Source organism: Lemur catta, chromosome 15 (genome assembly GCF_020740605.2).
Source record: "Lemur catta isolate mLemCat1 chromosome 15, mLemCat1.pri, whole genome shotgun sequence".
Taxonomy (NCBI): domain Eukaryota; kingdom Metazoa; phylum Chordata; class Mammalia; order Primates; family Lemuridae; genus Lemur; species Lemur catta.
This window is the reverse complement of record NC_059142.1, coordinates 46,971,724-46,996,195: the sequence shown is the minus strand read 5'-3', so window position 1 is coordinate 46,996,195 and position 24,472 is coordinate 46,971,724. Positions and strand designations below refer to the sequence as shown.

The following is a 24,472-nucleotide window of genomic DNA, read 5'->3' as shown; positions in this document are numbered from 1 at the left end:
CCAGCCTGCGAGAGGGCACAAATGTAGGAAGTGTGTCTTTTTAAGCTTTGTAGCCTCAGCGTTCAGCACAGTGGACTGAACTAAATTGTTGAGTTGACCAGGGTTGTTGGGGCACTTGATTGAGATGATCTTAGACCTGGGTTTTAAAGGGCACTGCTATTTGTATGTGCTGTTTAGATGACATCATTGTACCTGGGTGAGGTTTTGTCCTACAGGGGACAAAGTCCAGGACTATGTAGATCACATTGTATAATATCCAGGACAGCATGACCCCAGCTTAGGGCCTGAATCACAGCCTTTTGTTGTTGATGATGATGATGAAAGGATGTCCCTTTACCTGGCTGAGTCACAGGAGGATTTCAGTGCAGTACTGTGTCCCTCTCCCATATTGCAATGTAATATTTGCTTTTTTTGGTCAATCTTTTTACTGAGGTACAGTTTACACACAACGACATGCTGTAATTATAAGAATAGAGTTGGATGAGTTTTGATGAACTTATTCATTTGTATAACCACTACTCTCATCAAGATACAGAACATTTTTATCACTCCAGTAAGTTCTTATGCCCCTTTTCATTCAGTCCCTTAACCAGACTTCCAAACCCCACTACCTTCTTGACCTTGTGTCCAAAAAACCCATTGTTGCCACCCTCGAATCACGCCGATCCTTGCCTCTGCACATTTCCTTGTGCTGGTCTTTGTGAGAAACAGTCGTTTGCCCCTTCGCCTGGTTGACTTCCTGTCATCCTTTAAGACTGCTCCTCCAGGAAGTCTCCCCAGTCTTCTCTTCCACTCAGGTTGGATAAAGTTCTCTTCCAGAAAGTTCTGTATTGCATTGACTGGATCTCCATTACATGTAGATTTTGTTTTATCACACTTTGTTTAGGTATTCTTCTCCCCCTTTAAACTGTGAGCTCCTTGAGACAGGGACGAGGCCTTTCTTCTTCACTTCCTTTCTTTTCTTTTTAAGCCTACACCTTACCAATTCTTCCATTTGGTCAATAAATCATCACTTCTGATTTTTTTTCCTAAACATTTATTGAGGGGCAAGCACTGTGTTACCCATTTCCCCATTCAATGATAAAGCAACCCTTCTGTGGGCTATTATGATCCCATTTTTAAATTTTTACTTGTCAGATGAGGAAATTGATTTTTAGAGATTTTAAGGAACTTGCCCAAGATTGCCAGCTTAACTAGTGGCTGCTGGCATGGGAAAGCCCGCGTTTTCCGCCGCGCTTTGTTAGGGAGGACTCCGTCTCACTTCTGCACAGAACTCCGCCCGGGGCTAAAAGGCTCGCTCCGTGCAACGGGTCCGCCCCCTCGCGCCCCCACCTGCACTCTCACCTGAGGCTCCGCGGGGCGCGGGCGGAGCGGGACACCGCCCCCTGGTGGCGGGTGGGCGCACGCGCAGCGCATGCTAATAAGCCCGCGGCGCCGCGCTCCCATTGGCTGGCGCGGGTTCCAGCTGCCGCCCGAGTCCGCGGGCGCCCGGGGAGCGTCGAGGGGCCGCCGGCGGCAGCCCGCGCCCTGCCCCGCCCGCCCCGCCGCCTCCCTGCCGACGCCCGGCCCGCCCAGGAGCGCGGGCACTTGCACTCGGGGGCGCTTGCTCTCCCCTCGCAGCAGTGCTCTGGTTGTGAATTCATCCGGGGTCCAGGATGACAATCCGACACCAAGGCCAGCAGTACAGGCCGAGGATGGCATTTCTGCAGAAGGTACCCCTGGTCCCCACCTGGGCCCTGGCGGTGGACGGGGAGCCCGGTGTGGGAAGTGCGGAGGAAACGCTGGGCAGGGGTGGAGGGCGTCGCTGTGGTCGGTTTGTGCTGCTTGATCTTATTAATTGACTAATTTGCTGTGTGTGTCGCTTTTTGAAGACTACTAATTAGGTTTCCATGTCACCTGTTTATAGCGGGGACTCGGAGGCCAGCGCTGATGGTCTGCTGCAGGGTGAAAACAACCTGTTACTCGGAGCGGAGGGTGCCAGAAGGCAGTTCAGCCGAGGCTGTGTCAGATTAGAGACAGCCTGCTGATATTGTTAGAAGACACCCAGATGTTTCATTAACATTTTTTGCCATTTATTCGGACCCCAAACTGCACTATTTAAAAATGTGTGTGCGTGTGTACACCTGTACCATGAAAAGGTGTGTTTTTGCAGGATAAAGGGCCACCCGGTTTACGATGCCCTGAGACCCCTCTTTTGAGCGTGTGTATCTGTGCGTCTCCCTCTGTCTGTGCTGGCGGCAGGGGTCGGAACCTGTTCCCGTCTGTTGCAAATGCTTTCTCAGACCCAGTGACCAGGCACAGGGTGTCCGTCCTGGATGGGCATGTGGGAGGTGCAATGCACTCGTCTGGCTATGTGTCTGGGGACAAAGTGGTTCATTTTGTTCTGAGCTTCTGAGATAACCAGTGTCAGAAGAGATTTATGGAGGATTAGGTCCCAGGTCGCTTGTTTGCCCTTCCTCCCATCCACGGCCACTTTCCACAGCGCAGTGTCCATCCTCTTAGGCTTATCTCATTGAGGAGAATTAGCTGAGTGTTTGTGACAAGCTGGGCCCTCCCCTGAGCCCATGGAGCTCAGTAAATTGGTGACCAACTGTCCTGATCTGCCCAGGACTTTCAAGCTAAAACCTGGACAGTCCTGGGCACACTGGGACCACGGTTGGTCACACTCAGTCCAGCTACTCCGAGAAGCTTGAGTGCTTATTCCAGGTGGTGGAAGTGTGAGGATCATTTGTAAAATAGAGAGGCTGAATGTTGTCTAACTCAGAAAAAGCGCTAAGAGCCTATATGGCAGAGTCTAGTTCCTAAAAGGGGAAGAAACCACTCAAGTCTGGTATTTGAAAGCCTTAAATCATCTTCCAGGATTGATCCCAGGATTGCTTTCTTCTCCCAGGCAGGACGGCTCTGGCTCGGAGGCTGGGAGTGTGATTGTCTGGAGATGTGGAGTTTATTGATTGAATCTCTTGCATTCTTTGCCACCATGACTGTAATCTAGCAAATTCTCCTCTCTTTACCTTGGCCTTCTGCCTGATGCTGTGGTCTCCAGCCTCCCACCTCCTCTACTCCGACCCCCTCCTCCACCCCAACCTTGTCTCCTCCACCCCAGCCCCCCTCCTCCACCCCAATCTTCTCTCCTCCACCCCAACCTTGTCTCCTCCACCCCAACTTTGTCTCCTCCACCCCAGCCTTCCCTCCTCCACCCCAGCCCCCCTCCTCCACCCCAACCTTCCCTCCTCCACCCCAACCTTTCCTCCTCCACTCCAGCCCCCCTCCTCCACCCCAACCTTCCCTCCTCCACCCCAGCCCCCCCTCCTCCACCCCAACCTTCTCTCCTCCACCCCAACCTTCTCTCCTCCACCCCAACCTTGTCTCTTCCACCCCAGCCTTCCCTCCTCCACCCCAGCCCCCCTCCTCCACCCCAACCTTCCCTCCTCCACCCCAACCTTCTCTCCTCCACCCCAGCCTTCCCTCCTCCACCCCAGCTCCCCTCCTCCACCCCAGCCTTCTCTCCTCCACCCCAGCCCCCCTCCTCTACCCCAGCCTTCCCTCCTCCACCCCAGCCCCCCTCCTCCACCCCAACCTTCCCTCCTCCACCCCAACCTTCTCTCCTCCACCCCAACCTTCCCTCCTCCACCCCAGCCCCCCTCCTCCACCCCAACCTTCCCTCCTCCACCCCAGCCCCCCTCCTCCACCCCAACCTTCCCTCCTCCACCCCAACCTTCTCTCCTCCACCCCAGCCTTCCCTCCTCCACCCCAGCCCCCCTCCTCCACCCCAACTTTCCCTCCTCCACCCCAGCCCCCGTCCTCCACCCCAACCATCCCTCCTCCACCCCAGTCCCCTCCTCCACCCCAACCTTCCCTCCTCCACCCCAGCCCCCTCCTCCACCCCAACCTTCCCTCTTCTACCCCAGCCCCCCTCCTCCACCCCAACCTTCCCTCTTCTACCCCAGTGCCCCTCCTCTGCCCCAGCCTCCCCTCCCCGCCCCCCCACCCCCGAGTTCCATAACATCTTTCATACACTGGTTTTCTTTGTCAAACTAACGGTGACCTCCTCGATCTGAAGCCCTCCACTGTCTTCCCACATTCACAGGATAAAGTCCACTCCTCAGCCTGGCCACTCAGGGTCCTGCTGCGGCCCATCTCTCTGGCTTTCCCTTCTACCCCGCCTTCCACACCCGCCCTGCAGGAAACAGAACAAAGCAGCCACAGGCACTCAGGGACTCCCTTGCCTTCCTCGGAACCCCACCCCCTTCCATGCCTCAGGTTCCCTCTTGGGAAAGTCCTTTTTCCCCTTCTCCCCTGCCAGTCACCCACGCCCAGCTCAACCGCTCCTCCTCGGTGAAGCCCGGTTCTCCTGCCCCCTGAGCTGAGCGACTTCCTCCTTGTGCCCAGCAGACTCTGTCCTGACCTCTAGCATCACTCTGTGCCTTTGCCTCGTGCTGGCAAGGGCCCTGTCCATGCATCCCTAGGTCCTTGGTCATGTCACAGAGCTCCTTAGAGCTGGGGATAAAATAAAGGTCAGCAGAGCAGGTCTCAAGAGCTGATGCCAAGGATCCTTAACGAGGACCCAGGGGCATGAGGTATCCAGCCCTCTGGAGAAGGCCCCAGACCAAAGGAATGTGGCCCCGGGTGCCTCCGTCATTCAGTGCTGGCTCAGTGCGCAGGGGGCTTCGGTGCATTATCTCATCTGCTCCAGAAGCCAGCAGTTATGATCACCATTTACAGAGAATGAAACTGAGACTCAGAGAGGTTAAGTGACTTGCCGGTCACACAGCCACTAAGTGGTGAAACCAGGAAAAAATACAAGAGTGGCCGTCTTCTGTTACCAAATGCAATACAAGGCTATGAACTTCCCCACGACGTGGGGCAGAGCATGGGGGCTGTGGAAGGCCTGGCTACATGGGCTTGGGGACACAGAGCTGAGGACTGAAGGGTACACAGGGGGGTCCAGGCAGGGAGGAAGGGAAAGGTGTTCCAGGCAGAGGAACAGTATGTGCTGAGGCACAGAGGCGTGGGAAACCTGGTGGGTTTGAGGACATGTTGTTCTGCAGTGGATGGGGTTTGAAGTACAAGGGAGAGGGAGGCTGGAAAGGTAGGCCGAGATAGAGGAGATCGTCAGGCACCTTTGGAACCTTTTGAAGGTGGCTTTTGTAGGGAGCCAGGACAGAAATTGGAATAGGCCAGTGATAGGGCAGATTTGCAAATTAACAAGACCACTGGTGTGAGCAAGAGGAATGGATGGGATGTTTTCATTTCCCTGAACTAAGACAGTTCACTCAGGGTCCTGTGCCCCCTGCTACTCCAGCCACTTGGGAAACAGCAGTTTCTCACGGGGCCAGGGAGAGCGGTGCTGGTTAGAAGGGCTCTTCCTTCTCCTGGAGTGGCTTTCGTGCCCATGCCTCCGTCTCAGGCTTGCTGCAGCCCGGGCGAGCGTGTCCACCAGCCAAGCTGCCACCCACCTCTGGGCTTGTTCCAGATGTGGCGGGAGGAGGTGGAGGGCCCGCCTGTCCACGGCTTTGCTAGGGCATTAGCTGATGACACGCAATGGACAAGTGAGCACAGGTGGGTGGCCCCGTGTGGCTCCAGCACCCATGGGCTCTTGTTCTGATGCTGGTCCCATCCCGGCCATACCCGTTACCGCTGCCCTTGGCATTCACATGGGATTGACTTTCTTGGTGCCACCTGGAGAAGCCTTCTGTTAGACAGCTTTGTTTTCCCCTGTGGCTTCTGGCATCTTTTTGCTTGGAAAGGAAGTGCAGAAGCAGAAATGTTGAGGACACTCAGGCAGAGCGTGGTATCTCGTGCTTGTGTCGTTCCTTCATTCAGCACACACATATAAGCGAGCACTTATGTGCTAGGCACTGCGCCAGGTGCTGGGGACACTAAGAGCTTAGAGTCTAGTGGAGAAAGGCAAATGTATAAATAAGGCGAGAAAAGGTGTTACGTAGGTTTGGCAGACATGGTTAGAGGATATGTACAACACTAAGTGGGGGGTGGTCGATTCCTACCTGGGGTGCAGGGACTTGGGAATCAGGACAAATTTCACAAAGGGGCTTGCAACTGAGTCGAGTGATAAAAAGTTAGTAGTTTTTGGCCAGGAGGATGGGAAGATAAATGATATTTTAGGCAAATACAAAACAGAGATGCGTGAAATAGCATGGCGGTTTGGAGACTCCGCGGGGGCCGCGATGGCTGGCCCCGAGTGGGCAGCAGGCGGGTTTGGAGGTGACGGACGGGCAGGCTGGTAGGTAAGCCCAGAACTGGAGGGCTTCATGTGGCAGGCTGAGGAGTCTGGTGCTTTCTGTGTGTAACGAGAAGCTGTTTTAAAATCAGGGATGAATAAGATGCATTGGTTTACATGCTAGAAAGATGATTCCGGTGGGAGAGTGTGTGAGTACTTCTCCACTCTGGTTGTGCTTTTAAAAATGTTGATATCAAGTCATGGTAGTTAGAGGCTCTGATTTACTTGGTCTGGGGGTGGGGCCCAACATTGGTCTGGGATATGCAGCCAGGATGGAGGCCCCTGGGGACATTTAGCAATGTCTGGATACATTTTGGGACATCACAACTGGGGTTGCTCCTGGCACCAGGGATGCTGCTAAATGTCTTGCAATGCACAAGAGAGCCCCCCCGCCTCCCCCAAATAACGATCCCACTCCAAATGTCGACGGGGCAGCAGTTGGGACCCCTGGGCTGGAGGGCACACTGGAGGCTGGAGGCAGATGCCAGTTAAAAGGCAGAAACTGGTAGTCCAGGAGGGAGGTTAGAAGACCGTCCACTGAGGCAGGATTTAGTGGGCAGATGAGAAGTGTTGCAAACAAAAGCAGAATCAGCAGAAGTTGGCCACGTCTTGGCTGGGGTCATCTGGAATGCTTCCTGGGCTTTTGACCAGGGTGGGAAGAGCAGGTTTTGGGGAACGAACACCGAGCACTGGTTAAGGCCTAGTGCTCTCAGTGTCTGAGCGCCTGGGGGACGGCGGGGCGAGACCGCGGGAGGTTGACTGGACCCTGTGTGGCCAGGCTTATTAGCAGTTGCACAGTCTCCTCTGTCAGAAAAGCAGCCCTGTGGTTCTGGGTCACTTTCCCTGTCTTTGTACAGAAAAGTACTGATTATTACTGTCCCCCTGGGAGCCTTCCCCAGAGCTTAAAGGAAAATTCCAGCCCGCAGATTTTCCGCAGTGAGTGACAGCTCCTTAATGCTCCGAGCAGCGTGGGCGTGGTGTGTGGGGTGTCAAAGCCATCAAAGCCATCGTTTCTGATCCCTGGGATGTGGGGCCCCTGGCACACCCACAGTCACGCCTCGGCACAATGGCATCTGAGGGAGGAAGGGTGGGGCTGACACCCTGACCCTATTGTCCCCAACACGGAGGAACAGGGTCCAGTGGTGGCCGGCTCTGTGGCATGGATGTGTTGCCTGGGAACGAGGTGGGGCTGACGCTTCGTCTTGGGAGGAGCTGGGAATCTGGGGCGTTGGTGTCAGGGTGGGGATGGCCGGGGCTCTCCCTCGTCTCCAGGAGGGACACCCATGGGGCACGAGGAGGGTGCGAGAGCCTGCAGCAGTTTGGAGCAGAAAGGCAAGGACTTCTCGCTCTCTGGGGAACTTGGGAAACCAGATTCTCTCCCCTCTGGGTTGGGGAAGGGTCTGTCTGATGGAGGACAGAGCGCAGGGTCTGTGCTGGTTTGCTGGGGCTGCCAGCGCGAAACGGCACAGGCCGAGTGGCTTGACCAACAGAGATTTCTTTTCTCACAATTCTGGGGGCTAGAAGTCTGGGATCAAGGTGTGGCAGGGGGGGGTTTCTTCTGAGGCCTCTCTCCTGGGCTTGTAGGTGACCATCTTCTCTCTGTGTCCTCATGTCACCGTCCCTCTGTACCCATCCATGTCCTAATTGCTTCTCATAAAGACACCAGTCATATGGGACTACAGTCCACCCATGTGACCTCATTTTACCCCACTTACCCCTTTAAAGACCTTGTCTCTAAAAACAGTCACATTCCGAGGTGTGGGAGTTAGGACTTCAATGTATGGATTTGTGGGGAGTGGGCACAGTTCAGCCCGTAGAGCTGGAGTCCTGTTGTTGCCTTGTTGGGTGACAGAGGAGAAGCCTCAGAGGACTTTAAAGGGGAAAGGCCTGAGGAGAATTGATCAGAATCCCAATTGGCTGAACTTCCTCAAAGTGTTCCCAGGGCAGGGCGTGGTGGCGGTCGCACATGCCTGTAGTCCCAGCGACATAGGAGGTTGAGGCAGGAGGATCGCTTGAGTCCAGGAGTTTGAGGCTACAATGAGCTATGATTGTGCCACTGCACTCCAGCCTGGGTGACAGAGCGAGACCCTGTCTCTAAAAGAAAAGTTCCCGAGGTCCATGTGACGTGATATTCTGTCCTCCCACCCAGCCCTTCCTTTCTGTGAAGGGTGACACACCTGCTAGAAAGAAATCTGACTCCCCTCATTGTGTTTTTAAAATAACTCTCATTATCCTCCTCTGAAGGTTATTTTCAAACCCTTTATAGCTAGATTTTTTTTTAACACAAAGACAGGGAATCAAATCTGCCAACTTTCTATCCAAGAACCTCAGGTTTCTAACTTTTAAATTAGGATTATATTTCTTCTCCAATATGTGGGCCCCCCGTTTCCATGAAATGCTATTGTTTCATCTAATAAAAAATTTTGAAGGAGGCTGGGTGTGGTGGCTCATGCCTGTAATCCTAGCACTTTGGGAGACCAAGGCGGGAGGATTGCTTGAGGCCAGGAGTTCCAGACCAGCCTGGGCAATATAGCGAGACCCTGTCTGTACAAAAATACAAACATTAGCCGGGCATGGTGATATGTGCTTGTAGTTCCAGCTACTCGGGAGGCTGAGGCAGGAGAATTGCTCTAGCTCAGGAGTTGGAGGTTGCTGTGAGCTATGAGGGTGCCACTGCACTCCAGCCTGGGCAACACAGTGAGACCCTGTCTCAAAAAAAAATTTTTTTTTGGAATGAATGCAGCCTTTCATCTGGCAGCTAATGTGGGAAAGGGGAGTCTTGGGCCCTAACATCAGAAAATCAGGCACTTCTTGGGGTACCATATACGTCAAAGGCTCATGATTCATTGACAACTCTGGAAAGAGCTTGTCCATGGCTCCTAGGTCCCCTGGCCATCCGCAAGAGTAGTGGGGCCACCTCCCAGCCCCCTGCCTCAACACTTTCCTGGGGTTGTCTCTTTGCTCTCCTCTCTGCTGCTGGCCCCATGGCTGACCCAGTGACCTGAGATGCTGCCAGGTCCTGCTGCTGCAGAAGGCCAAGGACTGCAGGTCCGAATGGAGCCTCCATGAATGGTTTCTGTTCCAAAGCTATTCTGTGAGCCGAGAAAGCATCCATGCTGAGGAAGCTCACAGTCAGTCTTGCACAGTGAGTACCTGGTGCCGCCTGGGTCTCGCAGGCTGGCTGGGCCGCTGGCACTGTGCCCGGAGCAGCCTCGACCGTGCACCTGATCTCAGCCTGTTTCTCGAGATGTGGTCCAGCTATAAATGCTGGTTTAGCAGCAAAGATTGAAAGAGGGAATCCCACCCCTCAGTGTTGAATCAGGACATTGTTCCACATTCCTTGGGAAGGTGGGATCCTTCCAGCTTCTGGAGCAGGCTGCGTGGGTGGGAGGTGGTGGGTTGAATTTTTCCAGTTCAGGGCTCCCTTGAATGATCCTTAACCTCCAATGAAACTGAGTCAGTCTCTGTCTTTTTTTTAAAAAAAATATTTTATTGTGGTAAGAACATTCAACATGAGATCTACCCTTTGAACAAAACTTTAAGTGCACAATACAGTATCGTTAACTTTAGGCACAATATTGTACAGCAGATCTCTAGAACACATTCATGCTGCTTAACTGAAACTTTATACCCATGGATTAGCAACTCCCCATTGCCCCTTCCCCGCCAAACCCTGGCAACCACCATTCTGCTGTTTGATTCTATGAATTTGCCTATTTTAGATATTTCATGTGTGTGAAATGTGGCTTATTTCACTCAGCATATCCCCCAGGTTCATCCACGTTGTTGCATATGGCAGAATTTCCTCTTTTTAAGGGCCAAAGAATATTCCATTTTATGCATACACCACATTTTCTTAATCTATGCTTTTATGGACAGACATCTAGGTTGTTTCCACATCTTGGCTAACGTGAATAGTGCTGCAATCAACATGGGGGTGCGTGGATCTCTTCCAGATCCTGATTTTGACTCTTCTGGATATATACCCAGAGGTGGGATTGTTGGATCATACGGTAGTTCTATTTTTAATTTTTTTGTTGAACATCCACACTGTTTTCTGTAGTGCTGCACCATCTTGCATTTCTGCCAACAGTGCACAAGGGTTCCAGTTTCAATCTCTTTACTTTCCTGTACCGAGAAGCTTGGGTCCTTCTCACACCACCCCTCCCTTGGAGTTGGAGTGCAGCCTGGTCCCCACCACCTGGGGAAATCCTGCTCACCCTTTGTGCACCCTCTTGGGATCATCTCAGCCAGTCTGCAGCTGCTAGTTCGTAAACACTTTGTGCACAGCACAGTGCTAAGTGCTTTATCTCCTTAATCTTGTTTAGTCTCCGCAACATCCCTGCGATGATGTAGATATTATTTTGATCTCTATTTTACAGAGAATGAGTCTTAGTGAAATTTAGCAATACACCTAAGGTCTTTAGCTTCTAAATTGGAGAAGGGATTTGAATTGGGCTTTCTCTGCACCCAGATCCCTAGCTTTTATATTAACGAACTTTTTATTTGCACATAATTGTCTCTCCAACTCTCCAAGGATTGGGAAGATGTCTTTTACCTTGTTGAATCCTTGCAGTGCTGGGCATTTGATGCGTGCTCAATAAATATCTGTATTTGTTCGATTCATCGAGCTGGGTTTCTATTCCTAGGCATCTAAACACAGCCCTGCATGCAAAATTACAAAAATGCATTAATGTATGAATGCTAATCATTAATATAATGATTCTAACCCTAACAACTAATGTGTCTCTCCTTATAAAGCATATATCTTTATGTTTATAAATCTTTGTGCATATATAACCTATATCTCTCCTTGTAGAACATTTTGACACAATCACTTAATTAGATTCTAAGAGATTACAAAACCATATCAATTAGTAGGGCACACACTATCAGGGTCCCCATTTTATGGTGGCAGAAGGAGACTCAAAGGGGTTAAGTGAGTGGCTCAAGATCCTATAGTTAGTAGAGAATGGAAATCTCGTGGAGGCTGTGAATACTCTGGGTTCTTTTTCTTTGGACCACAAGCACCTTCAAATTGTAAAAGGACTTTGTAAATTGCAACGGGCCATACAGTATTGGGGGGTGTTGTTTTATTAAATGACAGGAGAATAATGATGGCATAGCCAAGGTAGTTACGCGGAGGAGAGGCAGGAACAGCAGTGAGCCGTTTTACCCTGGGTAATGGCCGGAACGTGGACAGGCTGGATTGGAGGTGCAGCCCTCCCTGCTGTGTGTCCAGCTGCACACGGCAGCCTGGGCTTCTGGAGAGAGCTCTGGGCCAGTGAAGGCAGGAAAGGGCTTTGCTCTACTTGCTGGTTCATGTTCTGGGCTTCTGCTCCTGCGACTCTTCAGCCTGGAGTACCCTCACCCACCCTCCTCTGCTCTCTCCACTGCCTAATTCCCACTCAGGTTCGTAACATTCACTTCAGGAGTCCTGCCCTCCTGACAGGCACATTGTGTTCACCCGACACCGTGAAATGGCACATTGTCCTAGAATATCCTTGCACTAGGCAGTGAGCTCCTTGGGCTCAGGGACCACAGTGTTGTCTTCTCTTTGGTTTCCCAGAGTTGACCATGGCTGTAGCTGGTTGTTGAATGACTGACTGACTGTTGTTGACAAGCTCATCTGGGGCAGAAGGTGTGGATGGTCTCCCCATTAGCAGCGCCTTTCATGGGGAACGTGAGGTTTGAAACCTCTGCACGTGAGGCTTTGTCAATGTTAATGGCAAACACCAAATGACGAGAGGAACATCTGGGTTATCTTTTGAATAGTGTCAAACGTCCAGTTTGCTTTAAAATATCCTTCAGTTGTTTTTATTTCCATTTAATATTTTTCCAGGTGGAAAATTCTTTTTTTTTTAATAATACAAATGAAAACAACTGTACATAAAATCAGGGCTGTCCCGTGGCTGTTGTCCTGCAGCTCAGTCTTCCTCGGACAGTTCATTGATCCTGACTCTCTAATTCATGTTTCTGACCCGTATCTCTTCTGAACGTGGGGCAGTCATTTCCAGTCACCTGTCGGCACTGTGAAAATCTCAGCAGCCCTTTGCAGTCAACATTCCAAAGCAGAAGGCTTTGTGCAGGTGCTCCTTGTTTTGTATTTTCTGCTTTGGCAACTGGCAACTCTGTTCATAGAAGTTACAAACTTTGGCATTGTTCTGTGCCACCCTCACTGAACTACCCGGTCACTTGCAAGGTCAGTTAAATTTTGCTCTCCTAGGGCTCTGAAGGCCACGCCTTCTTACCATCTTCTTGGCCACTGCCTTTGTTTATTTATTAATTCATGCATCAGCTGTTTATTGATTTCCACCTACGGGCCAGGCTCTTTCCTAGGCCCTGGGAATACGACACCGAACCCCAGACAAAAGACCCACCCCTGAAAAGCTTACTTTGTAGGAGCAAGGGGAGATACACAATAAACTATTTAATAAATAGGGAAACTATTTTGTATGCTAGAAGGTGAGTGCAATAGAGAAAGTGAGCAGGGGTCAGGAGTGCGACGCGTGGACTTCAGGTTGCAGCTTTAAGCAGGATGGTTGGGGGGGAGGTGCTCCCGGGACTGTCAGGAGGAGGTGAGCCATGGAGATCTCTTGTGAGGATGGGTCCAGGCAGAGGGAACAGCCAGAGCAAAGGCCCTGGGGCAGGCTGGGAGCACACTTGCCACAGTTGGGGGCAGCAAGGTGGCCAGTGTGGCTGGATCAGAGGGGGCCAGTGGGGGGTGGTAGCAGAAAAATCAGAGCGGGGGGAGGCCCCAACCAAAGTAGGGTACTTTGTCAGTTACTCTGAGTGAAATGGCCAAGCAGAGGAGTGGTATGTTAATATTACAAAATAATGGAAAGCCTCCTCTGGGTGCTCTCCTGAGAAGATACGGAGGGAGAAGCCCTCTCCTTTCTTCCTGGGATGTTGCAGTAACTGTGAATGGATCACCCCACTGCTTTTCCTACCTCCAAACTCGTCTCCCAGAATAGCCACCGGAAAATCCACCCTCCGGGAATGGCTTTCACGGCCCATTGTAGTCTGGCGCCCACCTGCTGTTCCAGCTCCATCGCCCACTGTTTTCTGTCCCTCCCATGCCTGTGCTCCTGTTGTTCTCTCACTTTCTGTCTGGCACAATCCTTTCTTATTAAGCTCCATTTTCCCTTAAAAGCCTCCCCAAAATCTCCCAATGGGAAGGAATCTCTCAGAGGCCCCCTCAACACAGGAGGGTGTCCGTGTCCACGGGCACGTTCGGTTCTGGTTGCCTGGTGGTGAGTCCATGCCCCTGGGGCTCCCCCCAGGCCAGGAGCCCCTGCGCCCGCCTCCTCGTCCGTCTGGTCAGCCAGCTTTCCCGCTCTGTCTTGCAGATTGAAGCGCTCGTGAAGGACATGCAGAACCCGGACACGGGAGTCCGAATGCAGAACCAGAGGGTCCTGGTCACCAGCGTCCCTCACGCCATGACAGGTGACGTATCTCGTGGCTTAGCCTTGGCCTGGAGCAGACACCACGAAGGGGGCTGGCACACTTCGGCCCACAGCCTGTGTTTGCGGATGAAGTTTTATCGGAACACACCCACATGCACTCATTTAAGTGTCGTCTATGGCTTTTACACCATAACGGCAGAGTTACACCGTATAGCTGTGCAGAGACTGTCGTATGGCCCACAAAGCTGAAATACGCACTGTTTAGCCCTTTACAGAGTAAGTTTGCTGATTCCTGGACTACAATCTTCTCCTGATGAAGGGATCAGAAAAGGAGGAGAAAAGGACTACGGGTCACTTCTTGGAGCTATTCTTCCTAGGAGGTCACTTTAGAAATCTTCACTGTTGTTTTCTGTTTGCTTGTTTTGTTTGCTTTGCTTTAATGAAATCAGGTAGCAGAAAAAAAAATTGTTTGGCAGAAAAAGTTGGCCTTTGCTCCACCTCTCCCTACCTTCTAATTCATACCCGGGGCCTCCTTAACCACCCGAGGGGATGGCGCCACTGCCTCCTGTCCGTGCTGGGCCAGAGCGTCCGCAGAGCACGGTTTGGGGATGTTGGCAGGAGGGGCTGGACGACAAAGAGGAATGCATTTTGGTTAATGTGTTATCCTTGTTTTATGACTTGGTTTTGCAGTAAAGAGTATGCTTTGTGCCAAGGCGTATCGCCTGCAGAAGCTGACAGCTTCCAACGCACAAGCCAGGGCCCCACCGCTGCGCCGTGCTTGTTGTGAGCCTCCCTCCCTACCCCGTCCCACCCTGTTCGTTTTTCTCTCAGGGTGCCCTAGTCTTTGCAGACACAAGCTGGCCCACCTGCCCCCCCTTCCTCTTCCCCTTTCTGACTGCTTGCAAGAGAGGGAGCCCCACCAGCAACGTGCAGGTTTCCTTTCATGCAAGCAACGGAAGACTGACTCTGGTGTGTTGAAACAGAAGGGGAATTAATTGGAATTCGACAGGGCAGCTCACGGAAGAAAAGGAAACAGTGATGAGCCAGACCTGGAAAAAGCTGGGAACTAGAGTAGCTGTGGGCACCCCCAGAGCGGGACTGGTAGGTAGACTTTTCAGGGTGCCTCTGCCCCTCCCATCACTTAGGATGCAGCTGTAGCGATTCTTCCTGAAGGCATCCCTGTCCCCTGCCCCCTGCCCTCTCCTTACCTCTAGTTGTTGTTAATTCTGGCCTGAATTCTATACTGGACTGGGAGGCCCTTCAAGGGGAGGTATCTTGTCTTGCTTATCTGGGTAACCCCAATGCTTAACATACCTGTGTTCAGAGGGATGGGTAATAAAAATTTATTAAATGCACACATCAGTCCTAGTCTAGCGTAGTGCAAAGAACATTAGATTGAATTCTTTAGGTGCCTGTTTCTTTCTGCTTTTCTTTTTCCTTTCCTCTCCTTTTCTTTTCATTTCTTGACAGGATCTTACTCTGTCGCCTAAACTGGAGTACAGTGGCTCAATCACAGTTCACTGCAATCTTGAACTCCTGGGCTCAAGCGATCCTCCTGCCTCAGCTTCCCAAGTAGCTGGGATTACCAGCACACACCACCACGCCCGGCTAATTTTTCTCATTTTTTGTAGAGATGGGTTTTCGCTTTGTTGCCCAGGCTAGTCTTGAACTCCTGGCTTCAAGCCATCTTCCCATCTTGACCTCCCAAAGTGCTGGATTACAGGCGCGAGCCACTGTGCTGGGCCTCAGGTGCCTTTTTCTAGCGGTGTAGCCCTATTCTCAGTTGTCTCATTTTTAAAGCAGGAATTGCGATCTTTGTCTAAGAGAATGATTGAAGGAATTAAACGAGACCGTGCTGTGCCGGTGCCCAGCATGTAGCCACGGAGGACGGGTGGCCGTAGCTAGCACCTGCTCACGCCGGGCCTGTCAACACCCACAGTAAAATTAAGGGTCGACGTGACCATCCCATTTTTGCAGATGGGCCATGCAGAGGCAAAAAGGTGCAGCAACTTGTCCTTATGTCACTAAGCTCCTTCATGAGTGAGCTTGGATTTGAGCCCAGAGATGTGGCTCCAGAGTCCATGCTCTTACCCACCGTTAATGTATGTGAGCTGCTTTCCTTCCTTGCACACGGGGCGCGCTTGGTTCCTGGATTTCCTGGATTTCTCCTGCACGGGTGAATTCCAGCTTCTGTAGAAACAGAACACAGGAGAAGCGCTGGTTCTGCAACATCAGCACCGATAAAAGCAAATCGCCATCCAACGTCTCGGATGGCGGGTGACCCAGGACTTCCTGGGGTTAAAGGTGGCTGATGTGGCAACCTGGGCCGCCCGCCTTGCCGTCAGCACAGACCACGTGGGGCAGATGCTGGTGGCTCTGTAATCTCATTTAGTCTATTTCGGGAAGCAGTCGAGTGGACGAGAAAACCCTGGGCTCCTTGGTGGAGAGAGCTGGTCCATCTGACGTCTGCCGGGTCTGTCTCTCTGTCTGCACACCGCTGTGTATCATTTGAAGAGAGACTTGGTGTGAAAAGTCTCAGTACCCAGTCCCAGGATTTTAAGTAGGATTTTAGAGGAGGAATTCTGCCTCTGAACAGCCAACCAGGGGTGAATTATGCTAAGAGCAACAGAAGGAGAACCCACTGACAGCAATGCTGTGGGCATGCGGGTGCGGACAGAGACAGGGGCTGGACGTTTGTGCCCCTGGGTGTGGACCCGAAGGGAGGAGTTACAGGCTGTCCGCACCCAGCCATAGTGGGGGTGGGGGGGTAGGTAATTAGGCCGAGAGTGTGTGAGGGGCCCCAGAAGAAATGTCCCTACATTACCTCCAAGGAAGGAAGTATCATTTTTGACTGTCCGGCCATAAGGACAGGTCTCAAGCCCTGAGCTTGGTCAGGGTCTCAAGCCTTCCTTGGCGTGCGCTGTGGGCCGGTTCTCCTGCAGGCAGGGGCCCAGCTTGGCCTTCGGAAAGCAGGCCGAGGTTGCTAGAAAATGTGGTCACTGGCGTTTAGCAAGATGGCATCTGAGTTGGGGTGCTTGGTTCGAGGGCACCTTGTCTTTCTTCTGAGACGTGCTGCCCTTCTCCTGCAAGGCACATCTCCTGCTTATGAGGCCAGAGGGTCCGGGTTGAGGAGGGGGCTCACAGCTGCCGTGGGGTCTTGCAGCAGCTCTGGGCGTGTTGGTGGAACGTGGCTTTTCTTGGCCCTTAGATACTCTGTATCCTTGGGGGAGTTGGAGGGGGGCATGTTCTCTCCTGACCTTGGCCCTGACTGCCTTTCCTGCTTTTTTTCACACCAGGCTTCACTCTGTGTTGTTCTCAGGCCAGCCTCTGAGATTTGCAGGGCCCAGGCAAGAGTACAAATGGTACCCAGGTTCCATTGTCCAGAGTTATAAATCAACTTATAAAGTGGTGACTAAAATAGGTCCCATCCTCCTATTTAGACAGAAGTATCTTTACAATGGGATTTTCCGACTCCTCGGAGCTCTGCCTGGCGCCTGGGGGTTGGGAGAGCCAGCCCCTGCCTGCAGCCTCTCCTGCTTCTCCCAGGCCTGGCTCTGTTTTATTCCCATGTGTCCAGGCTCCAGCCAGAGCCCCACAGACAGCTGGCCTTGGGTCTGGTTTTGTTTTCAGTGTTTAGACTTAGTCTGTTTACTGTCTTGTTAATGAATGACAGTCCATGCACAAATTACTGTGACGTGAAAGATAATGAGTAGAACCAGGGAAGACAAGACTGAGTGTGCAGGGGCGGTGCAACTGCAGACCTGCCACAGGCGGAGCCTGGGCAGCCCCGAATCACAGGCTGCAAAGTTGGAACTGAACATAATGGCTGTCAGTCGGGGGTCCCTGGAGGTTTTGGGCAGAAGAGGGACAAGATCACAGCTGAGCAGGGAGGACACCAGGCAAGCAACAGCGGGAGGCCTGGGGAAGTGTCAGGAGCCATGACGATGACCAAAGACTTCTCTGTTTTGCAGGAAGTGATGTTCTGCAGTGGATCGTCCAGCGGCTTTGGATCTCCAATCTGGGTGAGAGCTCGTCCCGCGCTCAGTCACCGAGGGTGGCCGTGTGTACAGCGCCACGGGAGAAACTGAATGGATGCTTAGCCTGAGTCTCTGAGAAATTTACATTAATTGAAGTGGCACAATTTCATGCATAAAACAACCAGAATCAAAAGCAAGGGCAGGATAATCTGGGGACAAAAGAGTTATTTTATGCAAATTATAGAGGGCATGTAAATAACAGAGATAATTGGGGAGGACCTAGTTGAGAAAGACTTCTTGGATGGGTGCTGTGTACACCTGCTCTGGAAGGATGTGATCCATGCTTGTGAATTGGTGACGGGAGCTCTGAGGATCTCCCTGGCCGGAGACTCGCATGAGCAATGGTGTCGGGATGGAATGGACGGGAAATGGAAGGGCACAGAGGGGAAATCGGGAGTCATGGCTTCAACTTCCCACACGAAGAGGGAGGGCCAGGGAGGAAGTCTTCCCACGCCTTGGACGGAGGTTGAGCTCTGGGTGGGATGCGGGTTGGGTCCCTGGGAAGGGGATCCCTGCAAGACTGGAGGGACGGGATCCCCTCCAGAGGATGGAGAAATATACCTGCTTTCGTGGCTGCTTCTGAGACAGAACCAGGAAAGCTTTCCTTTAATTGAGGCAAATTCAGAAACAAGGCTGTGCTTCCAAATACATTGAGGCGGGTGGGAATTCAAGCACAGTGGGAAGGAGAGGAGGGACCTGGGCCTGGGGTGCAGGCAGAATTGAACCTGGGATAGAAGTTGACAATAAGCATGGGCCCTCCTCACTGTTTCAGTGAGAAAGTGTTGGTCCAACAGAAACATTTTCTTCCTGTTCCTGTGACCTTTCCCAGACCCACAGGACTTAGAGAAGCTTCTCTAGGGCTTCCCCAACTGTCACCCCCAAACCACCTGCGGCAGGCCACCTGTGGGACCTGTTAGCATTCAGCCTCGCTGGCTCCCGTCCAGACTTGCTGAGCCGTCGTTGCTGGGACTAGGACCAGGGAAGTCCTCCTTCTGGCACGCGCCCCGGCCGATACTTGTCCACAGCCAAGTTCAGGAGCCACTGTCCTCACTCCTCAGATGCAGTGCTGTTAGGATGGGGCAGCTCTCCCTGGGTTTGGGGTGCTGTGTGGGCACAAGGCACTGAGCTTCTGCCCTTGCCTCTGCTTTGACGTCCATGTCTGAACCGCTTCTCCCCAGAGGCACAGAACTTGGGCAACTTCATTGTCAAGTACGGCTACATTTACCCCCTGCAAGACCCCAAGAATCTCATTCTCAAGCCTGACAATAGCCTCTACCGCTTTCAGGTGAGTCTTGGCCTTGGGTGTTATTGTGGGTTGATCTCACTTGAAAAGGGGCCGGGGCAGTGGCTCACACTGGTAATCCCAGGGAGGTGGGAGGATCACTTGAGCCCCGGAGTTTGAGGCTGCAGTGAGCTATGACACTACTACACTCCAGCCTGGGTGACAGAGTGAGACCCCATCTCAAAAAAAAAAAAAGTTAATTGGTTGGCTTCATATCTTCATAGATCAGGATTTCAGAAATGGAGGAGGGAGCTAGAATAGTTTTATTTCTTTAATCATAGGGCTGGCAGGGTTGGGAGGTGGTCCATGGAGACACAACACAGTATTAAAGTGTGGTTTCTCTGGTTTCTTTTGCAGACTCCATATTTCTGGCCCACCCAGCAATGGCCGGCTGAAGATACAGATTATGGTAAATACCCGCCGCCCCACCCCACCCCCCATGCCTTGGGTAGTACTTAACACGCCACTTATTTACTTGCTGCATTTCGGTGACATTTGTCTTGCTGTCATCGTGATCTTTATGTCAGCTCACATCTGCGCTGGGTGTGTTCCTGGGGGGAAGGACTGGGGGTGCTGGGTGTTCTCTCTGAGCACAGTGGCCCCAAACACAGGGAGGCCGCAGAGCGGGTGTTGGAATGTGACAATGATGGAAAATGTCACTGCTTTCTTTTCCAGCCATCTACCTGGCCAAGCGAAATATCAAGAAGAAAGGGATTTTAGAAGAATATGAAAAGGTACAGGGGTGTTTTCAAGTAGAGGTTGTTAAAACTGAGTGGAACATAGTCTTGAGCTATTTTCCCCCCTGCCGCACCTAACTATATCATCTGCATCTTTACCGCCCACCCACCCGCTCATCCATTTGTTTATTAGAAGCAGCTCACTGCAGTAAACTCCTCCCCATGTCTAACTTCAGTTTCTCCTGCTATGATTTAAGCCCTTGCCTCAGTGGCTACTGGGGTGCACAGTGGTTACCCCCTTCCTTTTGCTGTCCCAAAATGATATGACTCAATTAATATGTATAATAATGGATGTGATTATTGGAACTTGAGCTTATGATGGGAAAACAATAGTACGATTCAGACTTTTGTTTTAGGCTGGGTAAATCAGGTTTCCCAAAGAACACACCCCAACCCTCAAAAGGCTAGCATTTCTGGGCAGAGGGCAGCAATCTTGCTGTGTTTTTATTCTTTACAGACATGTTTTTAGAAGGGCCAGCATCGCATCAGTGTTGGGCTTATCTTTGTGGATTTGTGATGCTGTTGTTGAATATTGAATTTCCACATTCTTCCTCAACCCCAACCCTCTCTTCCTGATCGGATTTGGGATACATTTATTTAAAGCAAACAAAATCAAGAAAAGTAAGACGTATTGTGAAAGCTTCTTGAGAATTCAGTGCTACTCCTTGAGTGGGGTCCGCCGTTGGGCTGGGTCTGCGGTTGCCACGCCCCCGGGCACGCCCTCCTTGACTCACGGCTTGTGCCCTGCGGCACATGGCATATGCCTTGGGGCTCACTGATCTTATGTTATTTTCCTTCTGTAGGAAAATTACAATTTCTTGAACCAAAAAATGAACTACAAGTGGGACTTCGTCATTATGCAGGCCAAGGAGCAGTACAAGTGAGTAAATGGCTATCACAGTCGTCCGCTGGTGTCCTCTTCCCTCCCTCCCTCCCGTCTTTGTTTCCTTTTATTAAAATAAACCTTTATTGGGTGTGTATGTGCCAAACACTGGGCTGGGCATAGGAAATAAAAAGGCACAGTCTCATGGGTCAGGCAGATGTGTGAATGGGCCACGACGCTGCCGTGAGATGAGGGCCGAGTGCGGGAGTGGCAGAAGGAGCTGTAGGGTCGCACTGAACCTGGCGGCTACATGGGGTGTGTCCAGGTGAGGGATGGGGATAGGGATGGATGGATGGATAGGAGGGGTGGGTGGGAGGCAGGGTGTTTTAAGCAGATAGAACCAGAACCTGGAGCCAGGAGAGTGCCCGCTGCAAGCAGTTCCTGTGGCTGCAGCAGAGAGTGCAAAGCATGGAACTGGCACAAGTTAGAGAGGTGTTAACCGGAGGTGTTAGCAAGAGCGGATCGTGAGAGGGCCTTGTGCTGAGGGCCTCAGGGAGCCACAGAAGGATTTTTAAACAGGGGAGGGATACACAGTAATCAGATTTGCACGTTAGAACCACCCACTGCTTGCGTTTGCCCATCGTCCACATCAGAACTGGAGCTGAACGTCCCCCGGAGGCCTCTGCCTTGCCAGTGAGAGCCAGATGTAAATGTGGGGGACGGCGAGTGGTGGGGAGAGTGTCTCCGTCAGGATGAGGTCAGGCCATCGTAACGAACAGCCCCCAGCTCTCAGGGGCTGGAAACCACAACGTTCATTTCTTGCTCATGTTCCGTGTCCTGACACCCTTTCCCCACTCCAGGACCCACGCAGAAAAAGCAGCACCATCGGGGCTTTGGCCACTGCTATAGCAGGGGGAGGGAGAGGCTGTGCGGGTCAAAGCAACACCTGTCACTTGTGCTCGTAATTCATAAAGCAGGCCGTATGGTTATGCCCAACTTCAGAGGCAGTGGGCGGGGACCTAACGTCCTACCAGGTGCCCAAGAAGTGGGGGAGCCAGGAGTATCTGCTGACCAGCACCAGTGATCACCAGTGATCCCACTGGCCCAGCCTCACTCTCCCTGGTGAGTCTGGATCCTGGAAGGTCTAGACTCGCGTGTGTCCGGCTGGGACAGTCCCCTCCTCCATTTCCTTCCAGGTGCCTTGGGATGAGCCGTTCCTAAGAGGTTCTCTCCTTCTGAGATGGTGGCTTTCCAAGGCTTAACTCCAAGTCTGCCTCTGATTTCAGACTTAGGCTGGCCATATAGGTCGGCCCACGAGGTGGTCATTTTGTTACACTGAGCCCCCTCTTCTGAGTTCTGGACTCAGCACCCAGCAGCCTACTCAGGGTCTCGTGTTGATGTCACACCTGCAACTTCACTTGTCCGTATGTGAACGCGTGTTTCCCTCACTCTCCAGCCTCTTTCTCCACGATTACCCGCACCAGCACAAGGAACCACCATGCACCTCCGTCCCCAGCAGTGTCCAATGTCCAGTCATCCGGTCCTGTTGCTGCCTCTGGCAAAGTCCCTTCCACTCAATATGACTCCTGTCTGCCTCCATTATTCCCCTACCCTGGTCACACCAACCCTCTGTCAGCTGGACTGTGGCAGTGTCCTCCCAACTGGCCTCTCTGCTCCCATTCTGCCCCCTGTTTGGACACAAATAGGCTCATGTTATTTGACCTTCTCTAAGCTATCAGAGAGAATGCTCACGTCCAATGTCACTTCCTCAAAGAGGCTTTTCTGATGAGCTATTACTGCATTCAGATCATCCTAAACTCAGTGGCTCAAAACAGCAACAATTATTTAATTATCTGTCACTATTTCCAGAGGTCAGGAATTCAGGAAGGACGTGGCCGGGCAGCTCTGACTCAGAATCTCTCTCCAGAGGGCTGGAGCTGGGGGCCTGGGGCAGCCGGGGGCTGCTGGCAGTCCTTGCTTTCTCCTCTTGTGGCCCCTGGGCCTCTCCCTGGGGTGTCACCCGAGCTTCCTCACAGCGTGGTGGCGTCAGGCAGTCACACTGCCTATGTGGGTGGAGGCTTCGGGAGCACGTATTCCAGTGAGGAGGGTGACAGCTGCCCCACCTTTTATGGTCCAGCCTCAGAAATCACACAGTGCCATGTCTGATATCCATGTTGGTCGAAACCATCACAAAACTCCACCTGTTCAGCGGGAGGGGACATAAGCCTTCTGTCCATGGAGGGAGTGTCCAAGAATTATAAACATACTTAAAAATCACCCCAGAGGACATCCCTGATTCTATATTATAGTACCCTGAATGTTTCCTGATAGCACATAATGCAACCTTGCAATTCCATATTGATTTTTTTTTTTTGACAATTTGCGTAACGTTTAGACTAAAATCTACTGACAGGCAGGGACTATGTCTGGTTCACCAGTAGACTCTCCGGGCTTGGAATGCAGTAGATCAATAACTGCATGGATGAATGAGCGATTACGCAAATGCTGTTGCTAAAAAAAAAATCATACTATGACAAACTAATTCCTCGTTACTGGCTCTCTTGGATTCCATTGATCATCACTGTCCTCGGATAATGTCTATGACAGAAAAGCAGAGGAACAAAGGCAGAGGGGACCTTTAGGGGCAATTAGAGGTGGACCCCACGCGAGGCTGTCTAATGTGACTCCCGTCTGCCCCAGGCGGATCGCGGCCCATCCTCCTGAGGATGTGGGCCGGTGGCAAATCCGGTTAGGCTGGCAAGGGGAAGTTCAAGCGACAGCGTTTATATTTAATTTCCAGAGGAGGTTGGCAAAACACCCCACTGGAATGGCGCTGCTCCCCCATCTGGCTCCCTGGGTGTTATTATGTTATTCACAGCACATTAACGGGCAGATAAATCCGCCAGCTCTGCCACGCAGAGGGCGTGCGCGTCATCCCACGCCACCTGGGAAAACAGGCCTTGACAAGTGTGAGCGCGGGTCGCTGTGGCCATGGGCGCGGTGGCCCGCGCGATCATTAGCGTGACCTCGCTCCAGAGGAGGAGCGCCCGGCAGCATTTCCCACCCATAAAGAGCGAGAGGGCTGGGAGATAAGAGGGAAAATAAATAACCTTTTACAGTTTCCCAGTGATAAGTTGGGCTCAGACATGGCACCAACTGCTTGGCGCAACAGAATAGAATGACAGGCGGGGAGGAAGGAGGGCGCCCAAGGCCAGCACTTCCCTGTCGCAGTCACCGCGAGGGCGGCCTGCTGGTCCAGACTTCACGGCGATGTTGGCCAAGGCAGGAAAGGTGAGCGAGCAGAGCCGGGTGGTCACGTGTCGGCCCAGACGGTCACCCGCTCGCCCCCGCGGATCTCCTGGCAGCGCAGGGCACGCTTCTGCCACTCGCGACCGAGTGGCCCTGGCAGGACGGGCGGCCCCTCTTTGTCCCTGAGCTGCGAAGTGAGAAAATGTCTCTGGGAGGATTAAATCGGGTTAGAGGAGTTGGTGTGTGTACCAGTAGTCAGAACGGTACCTGGCACTGTGTGCGATGCTGGCGTTCGCTGTTGGCTGTCACCACAGCGCACGTGAATTATTTGGGCAGATGGGGAGAGTGGCCCAGGTCATCAGGAATGGGGCCAGCCCTGATCAAAGACGCCAAGTCTTCCTGGCCTTACACGTGGCCTTTGGCTTTTTAGGGCTGGAAAGGAGCGGAACAAGGCCGACAGGTACGCCCTGGACTGCCAGGAGAAGGCGTATTGGCTGGTGCACCGATGCCCTGTGAGTATGCTCCTCCCTGGGTTCCTCCGTCTCTTCCTGCGCCTCCCGCCCCTTCCCGTGCTCGCCATCCCTGCCGCCAATGCGTCTCCCTCTGGGCCTGGAATTGGTTCGGCAGGAGGAGGCTCTGGGTGTGGGGTTAGCGTCCAGGTGCCTCTTGGCAGGAAGAGGACTTGCACTGTCCCGATGGG

The 24,472-nt window shown here is 52.4% G+C and overlaps 1 protein-coding gene across 1 annotated transcript in view; it reads left to right on the top strand.

Moving 5' to 3' along the window:
- The first annotated feature begins 1,538 nt into the window (after window positions 1–1,538).
- RGS9 (regulator of G protein signaling 9) overlaps window positions 1,539–24,472 on the top strand; it is a 62,209-nt gene continuing 39,275 nt past the window's right edge. Inside the window, exons 1-8 of the mRNA XM_045569615.1 lie at window positions 1,539–1,712; window positions 13,588–13,684; window positions 17,616–17,666; window positions 18,860–18,966; window positions 19,321–19,372; window positions 19,639–19,697; window positions 20,504–20,580; window positions 24,203–24,284. Coding sequence (XP_045425571.1) covers window positions 1,656–1,712; window positions 13,588–13,684; window positions 17,616–17,666; window positions 18,860–18,966; window positions 19,321–19,372; window positions 19,639–19,697; window positions 20,504–20,580; window positions 24,203–24,284 — 582 coding nt within the window. The 5' untranslated portion in view covers window positions 1,539–1,655. The remainder of the gene's footprint in view (window positions 1,713–13,587; window positions 13,685–17,615; window positions 17,667–18,859; window positions 18,967–19,320; window positions 19,373–19,638; window positions 19,698–20,503; window positions 20,581–24,202; window positions 24,285–24,472) is intronic.